The sequence below is a fragment of the Centruroides vittatus genome, unplaced genomic scaffold (genome assembly GCF_030686945.1).
Source record: "Centruroides vittatus isolate TY-2023 unplaced genomic scaffold, ASM3068694v2 contig_10, whole genome shotgun sequence".
Lineage (NCBI taxonomy): Eukaryota > Metazoa > Arthropoda > Arachnida > Scorpiones > Buthidae > Centruroides > Centruroides vittatus.
The window spans coordinates 1,066,529-1,091,244 of NW_027120658.1; the positions used below are offsets into that span (position 1 = coordinate 1,066,529).

At 28.8% G+C, this 24,716-nt stretch overlaps 1 protein-coding gene across 1 annotated transcript in view; it reads left to right on the forward strand.

Annotated features, from left to right (window-relative positions):
- The first annotated feature begins 1,425 nt into the window (after positions 1-1,425).
- The window catches only part of LOC136969662 (MOB kinase activator 2-like), a 65,228-nt gene continuing 41,937 nt past the window's right edge, over positions 1,426-24,716 (forward strand). Inside the window, exon 1 of the mRNA XM_067264029.1 lies at positions 1,426-1,830. Coding sequence (XP_067120130.1) covers positions 1,787-1,830 — 44 coding nt within the window. The 5' untranslated portion in view covers positions 1,426-1,786. The remainder of the gene's footprint in view (positions 1,831-24,716) is intronic.

Genomic DNA, 24,716 nt, shown 5'->3' on the forward strand with positions numbered 1-24,716 from the left:
ACGCTATGTAATTACTGGTAGTTTCTTAATTCGGTAATGATTTTTTGTAGGTACTGTACGCTCCGCCCGTCGATAATTCATTCGACATTAATAAAACCAACATTATATCTACCTGATTTTTCTTTCCGGTTGGTAAGTGTTTTATTCCAGGAACAAAGAAATATTGTCTTCCATATGGGCTCTGATTTGGTATCCTAAAAGTGGAAAATGTTATGGAATAAGTATAAATAAAAATAACAAACAGCAGTTTAAATACAGGTACTAAATGAATATATTGAGTGAATATGGTAATAATGTTGTTTTGTTTTTTGCCAACCGCTGATTTTTTCAGGGACCAATGGTTCTCAAACTAGGTCACATCCAGTTTGTTAATAACCGATCTGCTTAATATACATTTTGATATAATAAAAATTTTGATTTATAATTTTGCTTCATGGAGTTATTTCTTTCTCCGGTCGAGAAGGCCTATTGTATCTTATTGCAATACTCCGTTTGATAGTTGCAGTAAAATATTAATGCATTGTAACAAATAGTTTTTATACAATAGAAACAATGAAAACAATCATTCAATTAAAAAAATAGCTATTGTTTTATAAGATTAAATTTTGTTAATTTATTAATAAATTTCTTGATATATTGTGTCTAACATAATATTAAATCCGATTAAATATAATATACACCTTAAAAGTTTTATGTATTCAATATATAAAAATTAATTTAATATATTTATGTACATATTCGTTTCGTAACAATATATTAAAAAAAATTTTAAATTACAGTATTTAAAATAACTATGCAAAGCTTATTTTAATTTATGCACATCTTTTATTCTACTAAACGATAGAAATAATAAAATATTGTAGTTTTTATTAATTTATTAAATACAAAGGAGAAGAAGAAATGAGTATAACATTTAAAATATTTTTCGTCTCGACCGAATTTATTGCAGGCAAGTCGATATAGAGCAATGAGAGCCGATTATTAACTTCTAAGGGAAGCTTTATCAAAAGACTTTAAAACAGTTATATAACAAATCTATAACGAATATCAAAAATTATAAATTATAACATTTCTTATTTTCCCCGATTAAATGTTGAAAATCCGTAAGGAAATTTTATTTATACTTTACGGACGTGCGCTTTTAATAATCCAGAGAAGGAAAAGACGGCGAGATAATCGTGGAAGGATTATTTTTAAAATTAATGATTTCTGCAATACAGAAAGTCGGTAAAATTCGACGTATTGCAGTTATATTTACGTTTTTATATATATATATAAACTGCGTAGAACATCCATTCGCGTGTTTGGAAGCGAAATTCTATCAACATTCGAATAGTTCTGTTTTTTATTCTGTTTTTTATTACGTTAAAATATCGGTAATATATATTTATTCCATAGTTTATCTCGGTTACGTCGTGATCAACAAATAAAAAAAGTCTGTTTACTTATGGACCGATGCTCTATCGTACCTTTACGCCAGATTTTGCCGAAAGGAAATCCAGTCGGCACTTCCGTTACGCCAGTCTTCCCTCTAGCCGAATCGACTCTTCCGAATCAGCTGTCTCGGTCACGTGACGCGACCACCTGCGCCCGGCCGAGTCGACCAGACCATGCGACACGCCGTGACGTCAGGCGAGTGGAAAGCAGTAGTGTTTTAACCGAGACGGTGGCTGCAGCATTCGTTGGAATCGAGTGCCGACGGGAAGGCCGGAAGGTTCGGTTTGGCAGCCCTTTGAACTATTGATTTGTTTTCCTTTATTTTTCCCAATCGTTTTTTAGTTTTTGGATGAAGTATATTTTTAACGGGATGTTCGTTTTAAATTTTATGTGGTGAGTACCCTTTCTGCTCCTGCAAATACCAAAATGCTCGTCTTAGTATTATTTAGGTCCCGTAATAAGTTATAAAATAATCGCTAGCCCGAGTATTTCGGCTACTTTTTAGGTCTTTGTGTTACGCCTGTTAATTAATAGGTGGAAGTAGTATAATAGGTGTGCCTTTTGCTTATAAATTTTTTTTTTTTTTATCTAGAGAACGCGGCTGGAAACGGTCCAATAAATGTCTTGGATAAAATATATGGGAATTCCGTTTTACCGATAATCTACCGAATTATTAATCGTTAATTATCTCCACAATTAAATAAATCAAAAAATAACGGACGACCTATTAAGCTAGTGTATTAATAAGTAATTTAAATACTATAACCAAATATTTGGTGTATTCTACTTGCATAAATGTTTAATGAATGCAAATATCGACGATAATTAATTGAGAGTAGATTTTTGGACCGGATGTCGTCGTTTGTTTGCTTTTTAAAGTATTTTGAAAATGCGATTCGGTTTAAAAATTCGTTATTTTGAATCGTCTGCTCCTCGGCCTTTCCACTTTCGGAAATTTTACTTTTTGAATATAGGCCAACGTTTAACGTATTCGTATTAATGGGTTGAAGATTTTCCGGAAGTAAATTAACATAATGAAAAAAGGGACGTCGATTGTAGATTAAGAAAAATTGCCGGAATATAATTACGAAGAGGATTAGGTTGTAATCGTCAAATTATGTCGGACTGATTTGCATGCCAACTAAATTTGAATTCAAAGAAAATTCGCGTCTAATTTGGCTTCAATTTGTTAAGCTATGTAGAGTTTTTCTGTAAATTCGGCTTAAATTATAAATTAATATACTTCAATTAATTTGAAAAAATTTAAGACTTATTTTCTAAATATCTTTGTTATTTTCGAAATGAATAATTCTTAATTAAAATAAAATTTTTTTAAAAAAAGTTTATTTTGGAAATGATTAGAAGATTGATTTCTCTATCACCTAGTTAGACTGATAAGATCTTCCATCTCAAGAAAACCATAAATTATAATTTATAGTTTGAATTATCGTAAATTCTAAATTACTACCTTAATAGGTAATTGTTAATGAAACATTTTCAAGAATTTTAAGTATTGCTGAATTTGATTTATTCTTTTTTTGCTGTCGTCAAATTAAATTGAATCTTGATTTTTATTGGTTCGTACAAAGTTTTAAACATTTTTTTTCTTTGGATTATATATTTTTAACTTTACTTACTTAAAAAACTTCTTAACGATTAACGTTTTTGACAGTTTAAATTAATAACTTATGTATTGAGTATTAAATATTTATGATTAAATTGTTTTAACCCATTCTGTTCCGAAGTCATTGTATCTTAAAACAATGTATATATTTCACCAAGCAGATGCAATCTGCTTAAATGAGGTTAACCGGCATCGATTTTCATATAATTTGCTTTATTTTTAATTTAATATAAAAATTTTTATTACGTTTATCGTGTTGATATTATAGCGTTTTGGGCATGTCAAAATCAAATTTTAGACGGGATTTATGTTTAATATAAAACTTGTACTGTTTGTTCGTAATGAATATATTTAAAGTTAGAATAAAATGTGTAACGGATCAAGCATCATCTGATTTTAAAGATAAGGGAACTGGAATGAGGTGGTGTTCGGATCGAGTGATATAACTATAAAAAATTTCACTGAAGGTAATTTTTTCCTAAACATTAAGGTCGACAATGTGTTTTTTTTTTATTTGATGAAATCAGTCATTTTCTTATATATTTTTTCCCCTTCTATTCGAGTGTGTGTGTGTATATATATATATATATATAAACTTTGATTTTTAAATGAATTCGTGTTACTGAACTGTAGTTGTATTGTTTACAATTATGAATAGAGAATAAATGTTACAAAATATCATCGAAATAAATTGATAGCACGACACGTCAATATAGAAGTATATATAAATATAACTTGTCGTTCTATCAACTACAGTTCGTTAACATGAATTCATTTTTTTTAAATGTTGGTATTTAAGTAGATAATTACAATAATAAAAACAACGTTTTTCATTTACATTTTATTATTTTTGTCTATTTTGATTTTACACGTGTAGCGAAATCAAAAATGGCTAGAAATGATATTTTCTTTAAGTGACAGATATTGTTAACAGAAAATCGAAAATATTTAATTGCTTCGTGTTTTATGCAATAGTGAATTGCAAATTTAAATGAGTTGTGCATTATTATAACTTATATTAAAATAATCAGAGTGACAATCGGATGATCCACTATGGAATGTCTTTTTATTCTCTAAAGAAAGTATAGTTTTCAGTGGAGAAGGAAAAAAACTAAACATCTATTATCTCTATTTCGAAGCAATATCCGGGCAAAATTTTTTGTATTTCGTATTTTTTTCTAAATCAAACTCCTTCATCCTCGAGCATTATTTTGTTTTCTTCCAAAAACAATGGAGGTATTTAACTTTTATTATAAATTATAGGCCTATATATTATACAATTTTCATAAAGTAATTATAATATATTTTTGTCAAATATATTATGAATTTTCACAGAAGGAATAAACTGTGCAAAGATCATCACAATATGAAGAATGTTATAGGAAATTGACATAGAGGAGAATATCCAATATTTAAAATGAGAACACATTCAATATAATCAAAATCTAGAATGTTATAAAAAGTTTAATGAAGACCGATCTGCAATAATATAATCTTAATATTGTAGTTCAATAGCAAGCAGTGGAGAAAATTGATTATTTAATATATATCAAGATAAAAGAAAATCTGTATTATAATTTTAAATGTAAATCACATAGGCTACATTACTTTTGTGTAGCTTGGAAATTTAGTTTTGAAGCTATAAAATTCATAAATATTTAAAATTTTACTAAAATTGATTATTAACGTTTTAAATATAAACAAAATAAAGCAACACAACTACTTTATCAGATTCTAATTTGCAACAAATATGTACTGTACCTTTCTATTACAATAATAGAATACTATTCAACTTAATAATCCAAAAGACTACAAAAAAGTCATATTGCAATAGCTAATCTCCCCCCTTTCTCTCTCTCTCTCTCTCTCAGGATGGAAATAAGAAAATTAGAATGAGATCTGATATACAGTACACTATCTACCAAAAATTGTTAATACGATTTTTATTCCTGAAACTTATTAATATTTAATAATCATATTTTTATTATTTTATATAATTATATCTATTGAGAATTTTTCAATAAATGCGTACATATATGGCTATGTGAATTTATTGAAGAATTGAGGATTGTTTATAACTTGAAGTGTTCATGGTTTGTTTTAATAATGAATTAATCTTTATTGATAATTCTGTTTAAACTAAATTATCTTATCTCTAGTTTCTTCATCATTTATCTAGAACTTTAAAAATAGCGAAACTTCTTATTAATATTACTTAATAAAACTTTTATTTTTTGTTATTGTTACGCCACTCTGTTCGTGTAAATTATTTAATAGGAAAGCTTAGTAACGAAACACTACAAATTTTAACAAAACCGATACAATTTTATGCTGAAAGTGGATTGTTTTAATTTATTGGGATTAGCTATACTTCGATGACATAGCTATTATAAATTGTATTTTGTTTCATTTTACTATTAGGATATATTAGTGAAATAGCAAAAGCCGTTTTCGGTAAGTAAATAAAAATTATGAAGAATGGGTACATGAATAACTGCATTTCTAACTTTAAAAGGAAAAAACTAGCACTTAGACAATATTAACCGCTCTTAAGTTAAATTATTGTGTAAACAAACACTAAATTTAGCTTAATAACATAATTTTAGTGCATTCAAGATTCTTCGTGAGAGATGCGTGCTCGACTTCATCCGAGGCTAAACTTTTTCCTGGAATGCACTTAACTTTTTATACTAAGACTTTATTAGATAATATTTATAATTCCCGAGTTTTAAATTTAATTATTAAATTCAAGTTTCGTATACATAGAAATGATTTAAAACATCCAAATGATATTTGTATAGAATGTTAAAATGATTAACTAATTCGATGGATTAGTCTGCGCGAACATGTAAATGATTTTGATCGATGTCTGATTAGATCCAAAATTTATCATTTAGTAAAGAAAATTCTAGCAAAAAACTAATATAATATATAATAATATATTATATAAAAGTTGTCATTCGTGGATTTAAAATCGCGAACGACACGAATTTTCTCAATAAAATAATCGAGAGAAGTTCTAGTACATGCTCTAACCTCTCTCGAAGCCATAATCGATCAGACTTCACTCGTCCGTTGCAAAGTGTTGTCTGCATGTAAACTTTACTTTTGAGGATTTCCCATAATTTGCATTTCCTGATCTGTTTCCTTAAACGATACAAAATAAAGTTTTGCATTTGCATTATGAAATTTACTCCATTGTGTAAATAAGAATTTTAAAAATAATAAATATATAATATCGTTAACTGCGATGTAAAAAGTAATTAAATCCGAAGTGGTTGAGTGAAAGATCACGTAGTATTTTTCTTTTGAAACCATTCTTGTTTATCAGAAGTAGAGCATTATAGCATTTGTTTATTCATTCCCTGAAGGTCATGCATATCATTGAATAGACGCAGCACAAAAGTTTAAATAATATTGCCGTTAAAATGCTTCATAATAATTATCCGATGTGAGTCTATACAACAATATGGAGAGAAACAAAGCAACCCGTGTTCCGTATGCTGAGGGTAATTCAAATGACCCATCGTAGATTATTTGGGTCGTGGCATAACTAGAAAAATCGCCTCCAAAAAACTAACATTTTCATTCGCACTCATAATTTATTTTTTTTAATTACAAACTTTCCAATCTTTTGCTATGATAATGTTCGTGCTGCTTGATACAAAAGCTCTAACTCTGTATTGGAGGTGGGAAAATGTCTTGAATTATTTAATTATCTTATACTTTATTTCTTAATTTAGACGTCGTTGTTGTTATATATCTAATACGACAGACATCTTTCTTGTCATACTTGATTTCGAATCACGGTAAAATTGAGTCGAAAAATTAAATAACACTACCCATCTCACTCAATTAGCTTAGTTCATTTTTGATTCTTCGTTAGCGAAATCCTTTCTGAGAATATACTTATCTCCCGAAAGGAAAACGGAAGTAGTGCCTAGATGATAGGAAGAGCATCAGCACTTTTTTAATATTCTTATAGCGAGACAAGATTAATTTGTTTCGTTATGTAATTAGAAGCGAAAGACAACAGAAATCTGATCAAATCACTTACGTGTATATAACAAAAGTGAAATAAACCATCCAAAACTGCTTTAAATAGCTACTTAACATTTAAATTATATTCGTGAAATATTGTATGAATCGTACCGAAGATATGTAAATCTAATGTGACGTCAAAATTAATACGTTAAAGTTCGTTTGTTTCGAGTATATACTAAATTTCGTCGTTAATTTTTCCCACCCGCGATTTTTAGTCTAATCTTAGTAATTATTAGTTTACACGAAATACGGCTTTAGTTTCTAGATTTTTATGTATTTCAGAAATTTTATGGATATAATAGGATTACTTGTGATAGCAAGCAACGCAATCTCGAGAGAAATATTTTTATTTTCTATTAAATGTCAGAATTAATATTTTTTAAAAATGTTTTTTATTATAAACCCAATTAACAGATTCAAAGGATTAATGTCAGTATATATGCCTAATCGAAACAGAAAGATGTCGAATAGAATTGGTTTAAAAATATCTCGATGATATTCAATAGGTGATTTTATGTAAACTTTTATTAAATATACTAATTAGATTAATTTTCTTCTTCCTTTGTTAACAGTTGAATACCTTTTTAGCGTAGTTTTGTCGTACAGAAGAGACTAGTATTGAAAAGTTATCTAATTGACGTAAATGTTGAAAGGCCATTCGATTCTATCCTATTTGCTTGCGTGAAAAATGAAAATAACGCTATTAGAAATTTTAAGCAAGTTCCACATTTTTGTTTTTTTTAATCGAGTCTTGGTGTCACGCTTATTGAGAAACATTTTCCTTAATTATAGAATACAAATCCAATTAGGAAATAGCAATAAATCTTCCGAGTAAATATCAGTTTATGAATAGTTTGTCAAAATGTGTTTACAGGGAAGGGGGAAAAATACTTAAAACTAATTCGTTTACTCGATCGTCTTATTACCTTCGAACTGTTTTACAATTTGAATACACGCTTGCATTTTAATCATTTTTCTTTATTTTATTTATTTATTTATTTTGAATAAAACCAATTGTTTCGCAGTAAGCGATTTGTTCATTTGTTTTTATTAATAAATTGGTTTAAATTTTTGACTTTACCATAAATTGTTTTCATTATTTCCATACTTTTAATAAATTGTTGAAAAAATTTATAAATTACCGGTTTCCCGTATTTTTCTGCTTACGTAATTTAATAGTTCGACATCGATAATAATATAATCGAACACGGTATTAAATGTCGTGGAAAAATAAAGCGCTTCCAGGTTTTATAAATATCGGGGGAAAGCGCAATAAATACGTTTAATAAGGGTCGTGAATATAGCATCACTCTGTAGTTAAACATAGCATCGGCATAGTCAATTATATAAGTGCAAAAACATACTTTTTGCTAGCAGCTTGAATAACGAATGGAGTATTTCATTCCAGGGGAATTGTTTGATATGCTGGCACGACGTTCTGGTTTAACCCTTTTTTTTTGTTTTTATGTCAGAATTTTTGCATATATCACGAATGGATATGCAATTTATCATTCACGAGAAATTCAAAATATTTGGATTAATTTTTTATTTCTAATTCGTGCTTCGTAGGTAGACACTGTCGCGCGAGCACGAATGTTATCTTTAAACTAATCTCGCTGTTATGAATCACTAGTGGAAAACGAAAGAAACTATTTGCATTCGTTTACTCTGCAGTTTTAACAGTTTATTAATTAAATTACAGAAAACGTTTGGTTTTTTAAATTTGAAATATATATAAATTATTTTTTTTAAAATATATTATATTATAATGATGATAAAATATATCGAATAATAATCAACTTAATGCTTACTTGCAAATTTTAATTTAGTTAATTTTTTTTTGCCTTTATATTAAAATATTTCTAATTCTGGAATATTTAGATGGTTTCAAACAATAGCAGTGTTATGATTTTACGAAATAGTTTCGAAATTGCCGAATGATACTCTAATCTGCCTGATGTATTATCTTTACGCAGTTTTTACTGTGCAGCGATATAATCGGAACGATCAAAATCGCTGTGCAATACTTTCGAAACTGGTTTTATTTTAAAAACAAATAAATCTGGTTATTAGACTTAAGAATTCTGATTCACGAAATAAAATAATTAAAAACTTTATTTTATAAATTTAATTTGACTTATACTACATACATCAATAATGAAATTACTAAACGTTCGTATATATTTTTACAGCAATAGAGTATTAATTAATTCGTTTAAATGGTTAAATATAAATAAATAGCTTGATATACAAAATATTTTGTATATATAATCTTCAGTATTACTAAATCCTTGTATCATAGATTGATAGTGTACAGTATATACTATAAGAGTTAAATCTTTCAATAGCTTAAGTGGTGTCTGTTAAAGGCGTTTTTATTCGCTAAACTTTACGTCATTCCTTAATAATAAATTTCTTCTATATTATAATTAAGGAGAATTGAAATTTATTATTTAGATCTATTTTAAAGAAAATAAATTATTAGATTTTTGGTCGAAATACATACTTTCGTGAGTCATTTTGAATGACGTCTTTAAAAAGGTGGATCTTTAGCTTCGTCATAGGTTGCTAAAACAATAGCACTAAACAGTGTGCAGTTGACTCATTCCCATAAAAATGTTCTGGGTTAATGCCCATTTAAAACAGTGTAGTGATACTGATATATTAAAATTGTATTTATATTTTGCCTTTTTAAATTTAAAGCATGCAAATGAAGTAACTTCCGAATGTAAGAGTCAAAGTACAAAGGAAAGTTTTCGGTTTTGCTTAATCTTTGATGGTTTTTTTTTCATTTTGTTCTCTTACCAAATACATTCGTCATAAAAACAGATAAAATATCTGAGAATGACGATTAAAAAGTTAGATAAGATTGATTATTATTAATCAGAAATAAATTTGTTTTAATTTAGTAAATTAAGATGCATTAACTTGATTTACTTCTAAAATTAAGTTTTATACTAAATCAACTAACTTATATCTTGATATTTAGAGCTTTCCACTCAAGATTTTATAGCAAAAATCCGAAGTTTTTTCTTTTCCGAGTTGAATTTAGTTGTGTTCAATAAAATTTGTGGAATAATATCAACGAAGTAATAGAAGCTCGTATATAATCATTTTATTTTTCCTATATAAATTATTAGGGAAATAATTACTGCGGAATTTAAACGCTGTGTCATTAATTATATAAATTTAATCTTCATTAAATTGTGAAAAATATATGAATTATTCTTATCTGAAGTATAATCTTAAATGTTGCGCATAAAATATGCATTATAAAGATACAGTAATTATATTTAAGTAATTATCAATCTTTTAAAATGTCACGTTGTTCAAAAATGCAAAAATTATTTTCGATTGGAGTTTAATTCTTTAATTATATAATTAAAACATTCGAAAGTGGAGATTAAATCTTATGAATTAATAATTTTTGTTATAAATTCTAAATGCGATTTTATAGATTAAATAATAGCTTGAAATACTTGTCATTTTGAATTATTATTCATACAGTACATACGATATGTATTTTGAATTCGGTAATAAGGAAAAAGTGGTTTGACTGAAATCTTTTAATGTGAAAAAAACGAGAGAGCTTGAAACTGTTGAAAGTGATAATACAAATAAATTTTATACGATGATAAATTTCACATTAGCATTATTAGATGTCATTAAATTATTAAAAATTTCATATGCCTCTGTACACATTTTACACACTAATCTATACAATAAGGACACAAAGGACTTATTATACTAGTGACCTGGTTCAGCAAAATTTAAGAAATCAGAAAAAAAAACAGTCTTTATTTTTCACAGGTGAAAAAGACATTTTAGACATTTTACATACTAATTAAAAATTTACATTTAATTGACATAATTTAAACGATTCAACATATTTTTCTGAAATCAAGTAATTCTTATCATAAACTATTTTATGATATTTAGTAAATAGAATAAATTAAAAAGCTTAATATAAATGTTTACAAAAAGGTTTATTATTAAATTGATTATTACACGAAAGGATCTTAATAATCGATATTTAATTTTTTTAGTCATCGATAGATGCAGACTCTTATACAATCGCATGTAATCTAATTGTCTTACTGTATCTCCATTTTTATGTAAAAGTTAATTCGATCAAAAAAAGTCATGATATTTGTTTTTGTTAAAATGAACTTACCGTATAAATATTAATTAGAAAAGGTCTATTTTTCTATAAATACATTGCATGTACAAATGGCGTGAAACTTTTTTTTGTTCGTTATGGTCTCCATGGAGACCGATCAAACAGATGGTAATCTTCATTGGACTATAGCCTATCCATCGAACCATCGATAATGTTCAAGGTTATATTGTTTCTGAGAAAAGTTCGAAATTCAACCGCAGGTATTAGTCTGTTCTATATATAACACCTGAGTAGTATAATAAATGTTACTTCTGGACACTTTCTTGTAGAAGATGAAATTTCAGCAAAAACCACCTAAAAAACAGCAAAAAATTAAAAGTCTTAAAATGCAAAAAGACTCAAATGTTCGTATTTTAAAATCTCCCAAAATCTTGCCAATGTCACTTTTTCATTTCTGGACACTACTTCAGTGGGAGATAAATTTTCACCAAAAAGCACTGAAATTTTAAACCCTCTTCCCCAAATCATCCTAAAAATGACCTTTGGGTCTAGCACCTCAGTGTAGAAAATAGAAAAATATTCATCTCCCACAACATTTTTTTTACCCCAAAACATCAGTAATATTTCTGTATACTACCTTGTGGGGGGAATTTCTAACAACATTATAAAAATTAAGCCTAGTTTTTTTTCGTTTTTTAATAAAGTAGCAAAAATCCCACTTTTTTGACATCTTATTCTCTCTACTAGTCATCTCCAACCAAGGGCCCACCTCGTGGAATCGAGGACTTCATGGAACACTCGTAATTGTACGAAGTGCCAGAACACACACATGATTCCAGGTGACATAGACTCTTCTCTCTATGCAAATACTAGGTGGGAGGAAATCACTCGAGTACTCTTGCCGTAATTCTGGCTTTGAACTTACTCTTTAAATTTATGTTTGTACACAAGCTATGGCTTAGATCCTGTTTGCTATTATACTACACCAGCATTAACTTGGGACTGTGTGTTAAAATATACAGGAGTTAATTTAGAATTATTAACACATTATGAGATGCATTTGTTCTTTAAAAAAGGAATAAAAGGTAGAATTAGTCGGTGTTCTAATAGATATGCGTTAGCATCTGAGAATCAACTGGTATATCTAGATGCTAATAATCTTTATGGTTGGGCTTTAAGTCAAAAATTACCACAAAAAGACTTTAAATGGATGGATTCTAATGAGTTAGAAAGCATCAATGACATCCTGACTTCTGATGATCATACTGGTTACGTGTTTGAAGTTGATTTAGAATTTCCGAGAGATTTAAAATAGCAGTACTGCAGAAAGCTAATCAACACTGCATCGGACTGATCATTAGCCTTCTGAAGGGTAACTATTATGGGAAAGGAGCATTTCTGACTGGAATCTCTCACACATCTGGTATGGGTCTTTCAAGTGGTCTGGGACTATCATCATCATAAGGTTTTTGAAAAAGAATAACAAGTTTACCAAGTATTATGGATTCACATCGGATGAAATGGAGGATCTCTTCCAGCGATTTGATGTTCCACAATAAATACAAGAAGCCGTGAAACTGTACTACAATGGGTACCAACATGAAAATGACTCCCTGTCCATGTATGTCTGTTGTCGTTCATCAAGACGGAAGATACACGAACAGGTAGCTTCTGGGTGAAATCCGGTGCTGTTGAAGGCCTTCTCTCTTCATTCCGTGTTCCGAGATAAAGAGCGAGCTTGAAGGAACACTTATGAATGTGTTGAATGCATAGATAAGCTTGAAATGGAAGATGTTTACCAGTTGCATAGTTTACTCCACCGTGTAATTCCCAATGAAACTATCCCTGGAAACTATAAGCCTACCCCTCAACTCTTTGACTTTCTTTTGGAGTAGGGGTACCTTTCATGTGTTGGTGATAAGGAAAAAAAGTTGAAAATCCCAAATGAAGAAATCAAATTGCACTTGCGACAAAAATTAAGTGAACATTTCATACAAGTCCATGGGATTTTGGATCACGATGCACGAAAGTGCAGAGTCTTTTCTTGTTTTTTTCTCTGCCAAAGATGATGATGAGAAAGAGTTGATGACTAATCTCAAAGGTAACCTAGAAGATCTGGCTAAACCTGTAGCAAAAACGCCAGACACTGTGAATCATTCCGTTCTGCAGCAGGTTCTCTTTGTTCCCATTTGGCACGGAATACAGCTATTGCTCAGAAAAACCTTTTTCGGGTAAGAAAAATCTGATTTCATACTGTCCCGAAGACACGAACACCACAACGTCATTGAATTGAAGTTGATGGCAGATGAACGTAACAATCCGAACATGCTTTGCGTAAAATCCTGGGTAAAGATATTGGAGTGTATGTTTTGACCCTGAATATGCCAACCAACCTGTCAAGTCTGGCCGCCTGATTGGTTTATTTTTCAAGAGTGAATACCGAACTGAAAGTGTCCTTGATTGTTTGACAATGAGCAAAGTCAAAGAATATCTCGATGCTACATCAAATATTTCATCAAGCGTACGCCTGATGCTATTACGGAGCTTCTTGCCGCGGCTGGTGTTTCCTTTGATGAAAATCTTGACATTGAAGCGTAGTAGTAGACTTCATGAATAACTAAGTCCTAATGATAAATTTTTTGATTAAATCAAATTTTTGACCATACAAATAAATTTGGGTCAGTACCAAATAATCCTTTTTAATAATCCAACTAGAGACAGATGGTTAACAACTTAAAAACCGACGAAAATGACATTACAAAATACATACAATATACCAGGGGTGGACAAGTCATGGTCGATCGCTAGCGATGTCTTCACTTAATGTATTATATTTGTAACCTAACGCAACTGTATGCATGCAGTTATGACTCGACTCATAAGCAGTGAGTGCACTTCGTACTGAAACAGCGTATAAACATAGTATGTATTTCACACTTCTCCCTCCCCACTTAGACTATGCCTATGACAACCAGTCGATCGCGACACATTTTTCCGATAAAAAGTAGATCTTATGTGCACAAAAGTTGGCCACCCCTGCAATATACGATTGACGCCGACCTTATCTTGGAGGATTCTATGTCAACGACACAATATTAAAAATTCTTCACAATATCACTCAGGTACAAATCACTTGTATTTATATCCATCTGCAGACCTCTAGTGGAAAACTAGGAGAGCTTCATACATATCTACATGATATCTTTGCATATCTACATGAATAACAAAGTCCCAAGGATAAATTTGTTGAATTTTCGTCGGTTTTTAAGTTGTTAACCATCTGTCTCTAGTTGTATTATTAAAAAGAATTATTTGGTACTGACCAAAATTTATTTGTATAGTCGTCTACTGATTTAAATCAAATTTTTTTCATTCTTGATTTCCTAGAAAGTCATCATTCAGTTTTATAAGACTTGTATGTTCCTCCATTCTGAAGTGCTCCATTTAGTCTAGTACTTTCATTTTGTCATCTAGTTGTTCTCTGCATACAACATGTCATTAAACCGTCTTTCTCTACTATACGTGTGCTCATCTTGATTTGACTCGTCTGCACCGAATCTTAATCTCTCGTCTGTGCAACAGCAACCCCAACATTTACATTAAAGTCTTCTTGCTGTCTTGTAAGTATTGAATAAAAGTGACTACTTATTCTTGTTTGAAATCTCGTAATCTCAGAGTTATTACAATTTACGAGTCAGCTCAATGAACAAGTGTTACATCCGATATTTCGTCACGCTTTAATAAAACGTTCTATATTGACTAGATCTCTTGCACTATGTAATAACATGCATAATGTAATTTGCGATCACCCACAAAGTTTGTTCTAGGAGTTTTAAAATTTTGAATTTACAATTTGAACAAGTCTCAAAAATGGGTAAAAATATTTTAAATTTTACTTTTTTCCAGTGAAAATTTATCTCCCACACTATCCCAGAAATATTATTGATGTTTTGGGGTAAAAAAATGTTGTGGGAGATAAATATTTTTCTAGTTTTTTTCTTAATTTTTTGGTGTGATTTGACATGATTTTTTGTGGCTTTAGCTGGATTTTTTAATCTTCCAATGAGGTAGTGTCCAGAAATAAAAGAGACATTGGCAAGATTTTGGGAGATTTTAAAATACGAACATTTGAGTCTTTTTGCTTGATTTTAAGACGTTTTTTGAATTTTTTATCGAAATTTCATCTCTACTAGATCTGTGTTAGAAATGAAATTGGGAGATTTTTGGGAGATTTAAAAATTTGATGTTTTTCTTGATTTTAAGACCTTTTTTTTAATTTTATTTTTGCTATTTTTAGGTGATTTTTGTTGAAATTTCATCTCCCACAAGAAAGTGTCCAGAAGTAATATTTATTATACTACTCACCTGTAGTAAATGTTAATATTAACAGTTTTTCTCGATTTCCAAAAAAATCCGTAAGGATTCGGCATTAAAATATAGAATTTCTCCAGGACCGCGTAAGCCGTATTTCTATCGGAACAGACTTACATAATTTTAGAAATATACTACAGACTCTTGTACATCTTTTAAAAATATATAATGAAATAATTTATATTTTTAAAAGGAATTATTTAATTCTGCCAATACCGTTATTACAAAATGTATTGGCAGAATTACTTACACTTTGTATAATAGATTATACGTCATACTTTTATTAAATTTCTTTTCTAAAAATAGGCCTATATTGGAAATTTGCACTTATTTTATTTTTTAAAATTATAGAAAAAGCGCTATATATATATATATATATAATTAAACTTAAACTTAAAATCGGCATTTTTTTTTCTTTTTGCGAAATTGTAAGTAACGCTGTATTAGAATTATATTTAAAAAGTTTCATTTCCTTTTTTTAAACTTATTTCGTGATTTCTGTATGGATTACACCGGGTTTTGAATATATCGATCATGTTCTAGTCACGCACAATTGAATGGCCACTGAACGACGAAATATTCAAGGTTACCTTTGTAACGGATTCAAGGTTATTCCACCGCTAGATTTATTCTAATGGTCAATAAAATTATTTCGAAAAAAAAAATAATTTCGTGAATCAGCGGAAAATGTTGAAATTGTTTTACTAACTTTACTCTCTGATCCTTCGGCCATACTTTACGCTTTTTACTCATTTCGTATCCCGTTAATTTATGATTTACTAGCATTATTGGAAATTTTTGCATAAAATAGTAATTAACCTGATATATACTTTGCATGGCTGTACGACAGAGATATTTTTGTACTCATTACATTCATAACGTAATTAAGATAAACTATTAATTTCCTGTCCTTGTTCACCATTACGTCCTTAGATTTGTACGTGTAATAAAATCACAATTAAACTGGATCTTATAATGAATTTAGACGTAACCAATTTCTATTTAATTATTACAATTGTATTTGGTATTGTAATCATTTTACATGAATTAAATCTGAATAGTTACCGAAACCGTATCAAAACATATGGAACCGTTCTCACAATTTAAGCTTTTCGATGATATTTAAATTGTACGTTTTAAAGGCGTAATTAATTCGGCATTATTTAATTTTTTTTAATCCACGTCATGTCGATTGTCTTGGAAAAAAGAATGGGAAAAACTTGGATAATTTCCAGTTACGAATGATGATTCAGAGTTATACAAATACGTTAAGCATTAACAAAGCGACTATTCAACCGTGTACTGTACATTTGTATAATCATAAAATTTGTTAGTGCATTCGGTGTTAAGCGAAAAACATAGGAAGAATGAAAATATTCGTGGACACACGATTCGTACTATGCCGTGCAGTCGTTATATTGCACGGTTGAAATCTTATTCGAATTCAAACTAAGCACTTGCCGCATAGCTCAGTTGCAGTTACCGTATTCACGCATGGGCAAACGGACGGACGGACGGACGAACGAAAGATGTCGTAAATTTAGCTGAAAAATAATGTTAGTTATTTTTGTACAACTTGAAATATTTTTATAAATTTTTGAGTTATGTAATAACGCGATTATAAAATAGGAAAAATTGTATAGGCGCTGTTATTTTTATATGCTTTTTTTGTTACTAATTTCATAAATATTTGAAAATTATTTACTAAATATTATGATTAGTGTTATCACAATTTTTTTTCAAAACACTACGTTTAAATTTAAGATGATTCGTGATTCGTATAGGCTACAAAATTTTCCGAAAGTTCAACGAAAGTGTCTTAATTTTGTTTACTTCGATTTTTAAGAATAAAAACAAAATTAAGATCTAATGGTTAGTTTATATGAAATTAAATAGTTTATAGAAACCACCGAAAAGTTTAGGGCTATATAGCTTAGCAGGCTACATAGACCAATAACTAAAGTTTAGATGCCCTCTTAAAGACCAATAATTCCTGTTTTATAATTTTTATTCACTTTGAAGAACTATTAATTAAATCATGTAATATTGAAAACTTTCATATAATTGCAGTTTTTTTTCCAATATTTTTATACAGTATAAAATATATAAAATTAAGATTATTCTGGTTCTAACATTATTGGATCAATAAAGAGATTTTTAAAAATTATTCTCTATATAAAATATGTTTAAATATTGAGCCTTTTTCTTTTTGAGTCGATGATAATTTTAGCGGTTACTGATGATGGAAATTTCGAATCAAATATAAGGGGAATAAGATTTCAAATTGTCTAAAGTGCGAAAAAGTAATGAAATTTGAAACACTATTGAATTTTTAGATATAAATGGTGTTATAGAAAACTTTATAAATTCGAGATTCTGTAAATGTATGTATTGAAAATATTAATCTTATTTTATCATAAAACCACGATGTGTTGCTTCGAAAGAAAATGAGCGGATTTTAAAAATAACAGTAAAAATGAAGACTATACAAACGTAAATAAGTACTAAAATTATATGTACTGTACATTGGTTTTTATATCAAATATTTCAGTAGTGATCAGTCAGAACTTTTTAATATTTTTAGTATTCCTGTATAATACAATGCACGAAATTCGAGGACAATGTGACCAAATTTTATAATTTACCATAAAATTCGAGATACAAAATATATTTACTTAAATTTTATAATTAAATTTTTATTAGCCGGCTACATTTGGTAATGCTACTGACTTAGTTTATACAATTGTTTTCCTCGTCTTTTTTTCTTTCTGATTTTAATACGATATTTCGACACCCTTTCTTACTTCAGACATATTTTTATAATTTTCTTGCGAATCGTCGTTTACCATAGCAACAGAGCGAGTATCTTTTGTTCGTCAGACCGGAGATCCGACGCCATCCGTCTGTTTATAATAATCAAATGACGGTTGTGACGTGTACGAAATCGTTTTGGAAACGACGAATTATATTCGTTTTATGAGATGGCGGCCGGATAACTACTTCGTTAATACTAACCCCCACCACACTCGAAAAGTCTTCGAATTTAAATTTAAATAGCCACTTTATCATCAAACTTTCTTTAATGGATTATATGATTATATTTTCGTAATAAAGTTGTTTATTTTATGTCGTAATGAATCGATAATATGAAAAACTGTGTTGTTCAAAAATATTTAGGCAATATAATTAAAGGACGTTTGATTCATTGAGTTCTAATTTTTAAACTGAAAAAAATTTTTTAGTGCGGTCAGGATATCTGCAGTTTCTCTGCTGAAGTTACGATATTCTATAACTTGGAAGATTTGAGATTTGATGCATGATTAATTTTTGTAGCATTGACGTAAATTCTCATAACATTCTTTTAATTAAAATCAAATTATAGATAAATAATAAAACAAATTGCCTAAATATTACTGATACAGGTAATTTAGGATCATTACTAATATAGGTAATTTTTATCATCCGTTTTACATACTGGTTTCTGATTTGTTAAAGAGCAAGGAGTCAAATATACAGTGTTTTTTTTTCTAAAATCTAAATCTGTACTCGTATAGCCTAATTATTTTGAAAATTTAATTATATTAAAATAGTTTTTTCAGGAGTTAGCATTTCAAAAATTGTCTAATATGACCTCTGGAAAATTCCTTCATTCTGTTGCGTTTTGTAAGTAATGAGAATTAATGTGCATAAAATTTAATTTCAGATTTTATCATTTGAACTTTATCTTGGGTTAAACTTTAATAATTATCGGATAATTTACTTCCATTATTGCCACTTACTGTAATTTAGCTGATGCTTTCGATGAGTTTAATAAATGAGCCCTAACTCATTTGAAACAATACATTTCATTAAAAATATCCGATAAAAATCAATATTTATAACCCAAATTAATCTGTTAAATAACATACGCCTATATATTAGATTCATTCCTACAAACCAGAATTGATTTAGGCTATATATTCCGGCTTTTGTGATTGTTATAGAAAGGTTGCACTAATACTAAAAACATTTTCTAATTTTTAGTTGAAGTAAAGCAGATTTTAATTGTATTATATGAGACGTTGTAACAAATAGATCCGTTTTAAATTATAATTTGCTCAACAAAATAGAAAATTAACTGATACATAATCATTTTTAATTTAGTTAAATGATTTAGTTTCTGCCATTATAGTCTTGTTTGCTACTTAATAGGAACTGCATTAATTCAATGGATAACGAATTTTATCAAAAATATAATTATTTCTGTCGTATTAAATTTAATATAAAATTTATAAAAATGAATTAATAAGATGTATATTAATTAAAATAATTTTTAAACGATATTCTGCTTTTCTTATTGATATTGAGTGTTAAGTTTTGATAATAGTAATCTTTGGGTATTTATTGTTAGGATTAGGCATAATATTGCTTGGGAGAACTAATCATATGAATACTACAGGCTTTATTAATTGTGGAGGATATGCATTTCGGTTTATACGTTCTCCATCAGTCCTCTTTATTGCACATAAATCTGGATGGTAGAGGTTGTGTGTTATGGTTATGTTAATGGCAACTAGATTCTAATATACTATAAAATACCTACACATTATAAAAAGAAAGTATGATAACCTTCCATTAAACAAAAGAATATAAAAAGTTGGTTAACAAAACTTGTATATTCTGTAAATTATAAAGGGGAGAATATAGTACAATTCTGTTAAAACTGTAAAATATAGAAAGTTGGTAAAAAGAACTTTATATTCTAAGAAGAAATAAAACTTGGTCACAACCCTTTTTAACATTTTAATGTCACTATGACTTTCATTTAAACTGGGTATTTGGTAAACTCGTGATTGGATATTTAAATGTTTTTAATCCTGCGAGATTTATTCTTATTAAACCAGCAATAGGATCTACTTCCTATTCCCAACATGTATAAGGGGCAGTCAAACGAGACATATGGGAAAGAAGTAAACTGTTATGGCAATTTCTTTTGAAATAATAAACTGTTAATGCATTTATCCCACTGAGACAAGACGGTCAATGCCTTCATAGAAAAATGTTTGCGGTTGCCTATGGAACCATGTTTGTACTCGGGCGTGCACCCTCTTCGTCCGAAGCAAATTGACTGCCACGAATGTCTTTCTTCAGGGCTCCAAAAATATGGAAGTCATATGGGGACAGATCGGGACTGTATGGAGGATGTGTAAGAACTTCCCAGCGAAACTTCTGCAGCATAATCGAAACAACGTTGGCAACATGTGGGCAGGCATTATCCTGCAACAGAATGATGCCGTTTGTCATCATTCCTGGGCGTTTGGATTTGATGGCACGCTTCAATTTTTGCAAAGTTTCCACGTACCGCTGTGCGTTAATTGTGGCGCCGTGTTTCAGAAAGTCACCTCGCTGTTCCTCTTTCCCAGCCTCCATAGTGATGTCGGACGCGCACACGATTCGCAGACCTCACTTCGAGCACGTCTAACAGGCAAATAACGTAGCGATGAACGTTTGCGCTGTTCCTTCCTGATTCCCAATAGAGGGCACTTCTATACACACACCTACCTGCGTTACCAACTTATGCACCACGCTCGTTATATAGTCTGTCTCGTTTTCATTTGACTGCCCCTTTATATAATAACATTTTCAATATCAATCTTCAATAATAATGAACCTATACAACTTCACGAAAATTCAATTGAAATGCAAATTATATTAATGAAATTACCGTAAATAGTGTAGTTAATGGCAAAATGAATTAATTTATCGTATAAAACAAAAGGACATGATATAATACACTATAAATATGATTTTGAATACATAAGAATTAGTCTTTAGGCTTTAAATTTATATAAGATAATCAAAATCAAGTTATTAAAATTAATTAAACTTAAGAATCATTTTCTTAATATTACGGAGATTAGAAACACACTTTTTTTTAATAATGATATCCTACGTGGGAGGGAAATTGAAATCGTTGCGAACTTTATAGATTTACGAGTTTATCTTGTTATGAAACAGGATATAAAATCCAGTTTTATATCCTATATTATTTTCCGAAGTAGATTTATTCTGCGAAATATTTTTAACGGATTTCACGTTTGAGAATTTATACCACTGCAGCTATTATAAATGTTTGTTTCGACATTACCGGAAAGATTGAAGTAAACATTTCTAAACACCGGTTTTTCCTTTTACTATTATTAAAATCGCTTAAAATATTTATCAGAGTATAAACATCCGGAAGATAATTTTATGTTTTACAACAATTATTTTATATTATACGTGGTTAATTGCCCTTCAAAATAAAACACGCACACCTATACTTCCTAAAACCAGTTTTACTTAGATAACGTCACACAGTTTCTTAACGGTTAAAATTTAGATTCATTACGTTATAAATTGGTATAACTAACGAAATTAATAATTGCGACATTAACGACATTATCGTAATTATTAATTTTATGATTTTTAAGCAGATTAAAATTAAACGAGAGATTTCGAAAAATAGGCCTACTTTAATTTATTCGGTTGTCGCGTTGGTTAACGATTGGCAAGGTCACAATTCTCTTCTTCAACGGTTTAAATAAATTTTAAAATTATTAAATAAGTCTTTGTAATTAATGCTTGAATTATTTTACATGAAAATAATTCGTTCACGATTTTACTGCGGTCTTGTATTATTACATCCATCCCGATAAGTTTGGGTATTGCCTTATATTTTAATGTTTACTATCGTATAATTCCAAATTAGTTGTAATTAGATTGAAATCTAATTGAACATTCAATAAGTTAACGTATTGGGCTTTTATTTATTACTTGGAGATTTTGCTTGGCTGGCCCTGGATTAAGTTGACAAAAGTTCGTTTCGATATCCTTGACATCTATTCAATGTTTCAGAAGAAACAGAAATCTTTGAAGGGAACGTGATTTGGAACGATCCCATGTTTGGAAATAACCTTCGAGATCACCAACACGTTTTAGGAACGGTTACATTGTCGAAATACAACTCGTGAACGTTCCACATTTTGAATTACTTGATATAAAAAAAGGATGGGTTAATTAGGGTAAAAACGAATATTAAATGTAAGCATTTTAAGTAAATTATTATAGAATTTTAATTTCAAAATACTATTCGTTTATAATAATAATTTTAAATTTAATCTTATATTAGTCTTTTGGGCATAACTATAACATGGATCATAAATTATTAGACAGATTTTACTCACATTTAAAAGATAAATATGGATTTTTCCATTTCTAAAATAACGTAATATTAAACTGCGGGATTTTAAATATAATCCGATGAACTAAGTGTTTTAAAAACAAAAACGGTTATATAAAAATTCAAATATTTATTTTATTATGTGATATTTATTTTAATTTTTATAATATTTACATACAAATGTTGAATATCGATTGATAAATAGCAAAATCGCACTTTCTAAAACGTGTATAAAAAGTTAAAGTATTTTAAGATTGAAATGCCACACATTTTTAAACCGCGGTTTCTATTAATAAATCGTTTCTTTTGATAGTAACAGAATTTTTGAAATTGGAAAAAAATTCTATTAAATCGAATTACATACATTTTATAATATTTTAAATTGTCTTTCGCATAATTCATCTGTAATTAGAATATCACTTTCATAAAACATAAGTATATAATCTTGTATAAATATATAACAGCATAATAAGTATATAATAATCTTATATATACACAATTATTTAATAAAAATTATTTTCTAATAATAATGGTATTAAGTACATAATTCATATTATTCTAAGGAATTTTTTAAATTTTTTTTATAGGAAAACGTACTTAATGGATTTTTCTTATATTAATTAATAAAGAGAATTTCTTTACTTCGAAAGATTCTTTCGTTTCTTACCGATTTGGTTTTCGTTTGAAATTAAATTTTTATTTTACGACTATCGAATTCAAACACACGATTTTCAAAATTAAATCGATCATTACGTGAAGCAGGTTTTTTTTTTTTTTTGTTCAAGTGATTTTTCTTTAATAAGAATTCTGTAAATAGATTACACGAGTTTTCCTTAATCGAGTAGAAATTTTTACCTTTAGATTTCTTTGTTAGGTTTCTTGACAATTTATTGTAAATTCAGATTCATTCATACATTCCACTGTTGTATTAAGTCACTTTATTTTTAATAATTATAATAGTTGTTTTCATTTCGTATTTTTTAAACAATTACTTTCAGCAATTCAGAGTGTTTTTTCTACATTATGATTGTTTAGTTTAAAGGTAAAACGTTTGTTTTTCGTACTAGTTCACTTTTTACATTATTTTTGTTTTGAAAATTATTTTTTACGTTACCAATCTGGCTTTATACGTCTTTTTTATTTGTGGGCATGGGTAAAGGGAAAATAAATAAGTATCCGGTCATTAATTATTATTGCCTTACTGTCTTTATTTAGTTTATTTATTATATATTTTGTCAACGTGGACATTAATTATTAATAGGATAATTATAATGGGAAGTATCCGGTCAGTTTTGACTACAGCAACGAACTAATGAATTGTATGGATAACTTTCCTCAAAGTAGAAAACAATCACTTTGCTGAGAAACCGAGAGGTCACATAATACCCAGATATTCGGCTTATTAATTATGGATATAAACAATATATTTTGACGAAATATTTAAAATTGTGCAGAAGTATAGATAATACATTTTTAACAAATCGGTCCGTAAAGTTTTCTAGGAAACATTAATAACCTTTTGCGGATTTCGCTGACAATACGCAAGTTTAGTTCTTATACAAAATTATAATGACATTTTGAATAAATAATAATTTTTGAACAGGTGTTTTTGTTTTTTTCTGTTGACATCTATGATGAAATAAGTGAAAAATAAACAAAATTGACGAAATATGGTAACGGTCTGCCTGTTTTTCGTGTTTCTATTATAAATTATAATGCCTAAAATATTAACTTTTTTTAATGGTCCTTCCATTCATATTTAGTCTTTCTGCATAATAATTATAAAATTTATCTACAATTTTAGTCAGTTTATACATCTTCAGAATAACTGAATTTTGATTTAGATTGCTTGGTTGGTTTTTCGAAAACATTTATACATCATATGTTAATTATATGAAAATATAAATGATCATTACAAT